Source organism: Hibiscus syriacus, unplaced genomic scaffold (assembly GCF_006381635.1).
Source record: "Hibiscus syriacus cultivar Baekdansim isolate YM2019G1 unplaced genomic scaffold, ASM638163v2 tig00110683_pilon, whole genome shotgun sequence".
Lineage (NCBI taxonomy): Eukaryota > Viridiplantae > Streptophyta > Magnoliopsida > Malvales > Malvaceae > Hibiscus > Hibiscus syriacus.
This window is the reverse complement of record NW_024062823.1, coordinates 865,621-868,809: the sequence shown is the minus strand read 5'-3', so window position 1 is coordinate 868,809 and position 3,189 is coordinate 865,621. Positions and strand designations below refer to the sequence as shown.

At 36.7% G+C, this 3,189-nt stretch overlaps 1 protein-coding gene across 1 annotated transcript; it reads right to left on the bottom strand.

Annotated features, from left to right (window-relative positions):
- Window positions 1-637: 637 nt before the first annotated feature.
- LOC120138330 (protein DCL homolog, chloroplastic-like) lies at window positions 638-2,847 on the bottom strand. The gene is made up of 3 exons (XM_039153830.1): window positions 2,360-2,847; window positions 2,166-2,280; window positions 638-999 (listed from the first exon to the last, which is right to left on the bottom strand). The coding sequence occupies exons 1-3, from the start codon at window positions 2,713-2,715 to the stop codon at window positions 814-816; spliced, it is 657 nt and encodes a 218-aa protein (XP_039009761.1). The 5' UTR covers window positions 2,716-2,847; the 3' UTR covers window positions 638-813.
- Between the last annotated feature and the right edge of the window lie 342 nt (window positions 2,848-3,189).

Genomic DNA, 3,189 nt, shown 5'->3' with positions numbered 1-3,189 from the left:
TCATTTTTGAATAGGAAATGGTTTTAAAATTCGAGTGACATCTATAATCTGTATAGGTATAATTATACGGGTTATGGGTGTTATACAAATCACCGTGATATCCTCGTAGATGAACTTGGGATGGGCCATCCTCACAAATAGGAATTATAGGATACCACCCAAGGATAGCATTCATTTGGGAAAAGGGGAGGTCTGTTACCATGTTCTTCGTTTGCTGGTTCAGGGTGTGCCCAATATTCAATCATTCGTAATATTAAACCACCAAAACTGCAGGGCCATATCGGTGGTTACACAGTGTTACTTCTCTTTCTTTGCGTTCATTTTAGGAGCACGCACACTGACTGATATCCATCCACCATTAACGAGCGTACTCCGACAAAAAGAGCATTGAAACTGGCTCATGACAGAAATATTTACATCTGGACATCAACTATAAACAATCCAGATTCGTTTAAATGACAAATTATTAAGTGCTGCAGCAGTAATTAGCCAAAGTGTTGCTGTAAGATAGATGGTGAACAAAGCAGAAAAGAAAGATTGCAAAATTCTATTCCTAGACACAAGTACCATGATTATGGATATATTATAGCTCATTTGCTACCAGAAAAGCCATTCAACAGAACTGTTGTATAATCTGTTTTTTCTCGAATCTATGTCCAGCATTGAATTTTTAAGAATTTTCAATAATTGCTTTAATTTCTACAATGTTATTTAAGCTAATAAATATGACATAATACAAACAAGGACAAAATTCAAAAAATCTTCAGGACATAATGACATAAAGAGGTTTACCAGTTCAGAGTATTACCCTCATCAACCACCAGGTCCACCACGTCTACGCCATCGAAAATGTCTGAGAATGAAGCTGTCTGCATACAGAGGATAGTTTTTCCTGATCAGGCCCTTGATGCATTTCCAATAGGAAAAGTCAACCAGTTCTCCATCTTTTCGAACTATGAACAAACATCTTGAGCCCACAAAGTCGGGATGGTAACCAACCTATGAAAAATAGAAGCATTGATCATTTGTTTAATCAAGACAAGTAACAAATAGGCCACCGTATTTTATTTAACAAGAGTAAATCTTAAAATCAAATTTTAGTTAATTAAGAGGCCTCCTTCCCCATGGTTTTGCATGTCCATTCTTCAATCTTGTAGTTTAGCTTCTTTTATATCAATTTCAAAATATTGATTGGTGAGACTCCTCCATCCCCCTGATCATTTTTTTTGGGGGGGGGGGTTGTATTTCATCTTTGAAAAGTGAATATGACAAGACCGCAGTGATATGTTCAATTTGAAATGCTAACAGTGTTAATGGAAAAAGCAAGAGCAACTGAATAAGTGCTGTGGGACAAAGAATTCAATCAATGGCTAGATAGGAAACTTGATTCAAAATTGAATAGGTTGTTTCAAAAGGAGAAAGGTGAGAAAGCAAACATAAATGCACACACATCTTTCGCATGTCTGAACAAAAGAAAACTAAAGAATATTCTCGTACAACCTGAAAATAACTCTGAAGCTGACCCAAACGTAGGTCAGATCAGGTTGGGTGCGCAACAAGTAGTACAGCCCACGATCACTTCCATTCCAAATGTATCAATACGTGATGGATAAAAATAGTTTCAGTATGATTTCACCAAGAAATGCGTAAAGCTGAGGAGGAAATGCGATTATAGAAAACAGCTGTTTAAGTTGAGATCATCTACATAGATGAGACTGGAAAACTAAAGAAGAATCCCTTGTCAGTATAAAATGCCAACAGAGTGTGGAAATTCAATGATATTCAACTTATTTAGCTTCTAAGGTTTCTAACTAAGTCTAAAACTAGGCTTGAACACGGAATAATGTACAGTCGAACATGCAATTAGGTGTTGTGCAAGCACAATTGTTCTCCATTTTGCATCCATAGTATCTGCTAGCTAACAAGGCAAAGGTTCACCTCCGACTAACACTAAAAATGCAGTCAGAATCCAAAGAAAGGAAATACCATACCATACTTAAATTTGTTAGCTATGCAAGTAATAGGAATGATGTTTGATCTTCAAATATATTGAAAGACTCAAAAAGAAACTAAGTATTCTACACCAGACGCATGTTTTTGATTAGTTCAAACTTTCAATATAATAAATTCCAGCGACGAAAATTCAAAAAGCAAAAGAAACATACAGTAATATAATCAATTCCACATCCAATTTTCTTCTCGAACTCTGGATGGTAAGGAAGCAACCTCTCCAGAATCATCCTTTCATGCTCTGGACTCAATCTATCTCCACTTCCATATCTGGTATACTTATTCTGGTTCATCATAACTGAATTCGATAAAATAAAATAAAGACGAAAAAAAAACCTATATAACGTACTTTCCAGAATGAATAATCATTCTAACGAAGCCAACAAGAGGAACAGTGTCTTCTAAAATTCTATCTTCCCAATCAATCTGTTCACTTCTGTTTCTTTTTATCTCACTACCCTCAGCTTCTTCCAAAATTCCACCACTGTCCTTCGCTGGAACTATACTCGGCTTCCTTAAGAAATCGGAACCGTAATCCTGGCTTTCGATTTGGCCTCCGCCTGAACAGGTCCTCAAGGCTTTGAACCGAAGTTGAAGCGATGCCGTTTTGAAGAAAGGAGAAGATAAGGTCACCGGGGAGGAAGAAACAGATGTAGTAATCGAGTTACGGTGAAAATGGGGCGGCGGCTTGAGAATCGAAGCCATGGTGAGCGCAGTGAGTTAGCGAGTTCGAAAGTAGTTGAAGAAAGAATGGGACGAGTTACCCGTCACGTTATCAAGGTTGAGGAAATATATGAAGAACGTATTGCCATTGGAAGGGAAAATCTTAACAGATAGATAACAAAAGCGAGAGCGCCTCTTTGTTTAGCTATACGCCTTTTATTTATTTATTTATTTTTCTTGGGCCAGTTAAGGCCCAACTTCTGTCTATTAAGCTTTCCACGTTTGTGATAGTATTTGCTTGGCTCCACTTTGGGATAATGGTTAGGCCTGTAAACGAACGAACGAACATAAACGAACACAATAAACGAACATAGACGAACAATACAAACACAAAAAAAAACTTATTCAAACAGAACAAACGATTATAAAAAAGTAAACAACAAGAATAACAACTTCAAATTCATTAATATAACCTGCAACTTTAAAGTTAATTTGTTCGAATACGACAAAAACATA

Coding starts and splice junctions, on each gene's coding strand:
- LOC120138330 (XM_039153830.1), bottom strand. CDS start 2,715: ATGGCTTCGATTCTCAAGCCGCCGCCCCATTTTCACCGTAACTCGATT. Junction 2,281..2,359: donor ATGATTATTCATTCTGGAAA/GTACGTTATATA, acceptor TAAGTATACCAG/ATATGGAAGTGGAGATAGAT. Junction 1,000..2,165: donor GTGGAATTGATTATATTACT/GTATGTTTCTTT, acceptor TATTTTTCATAG/GTTGGTTACCATCCCGACTT.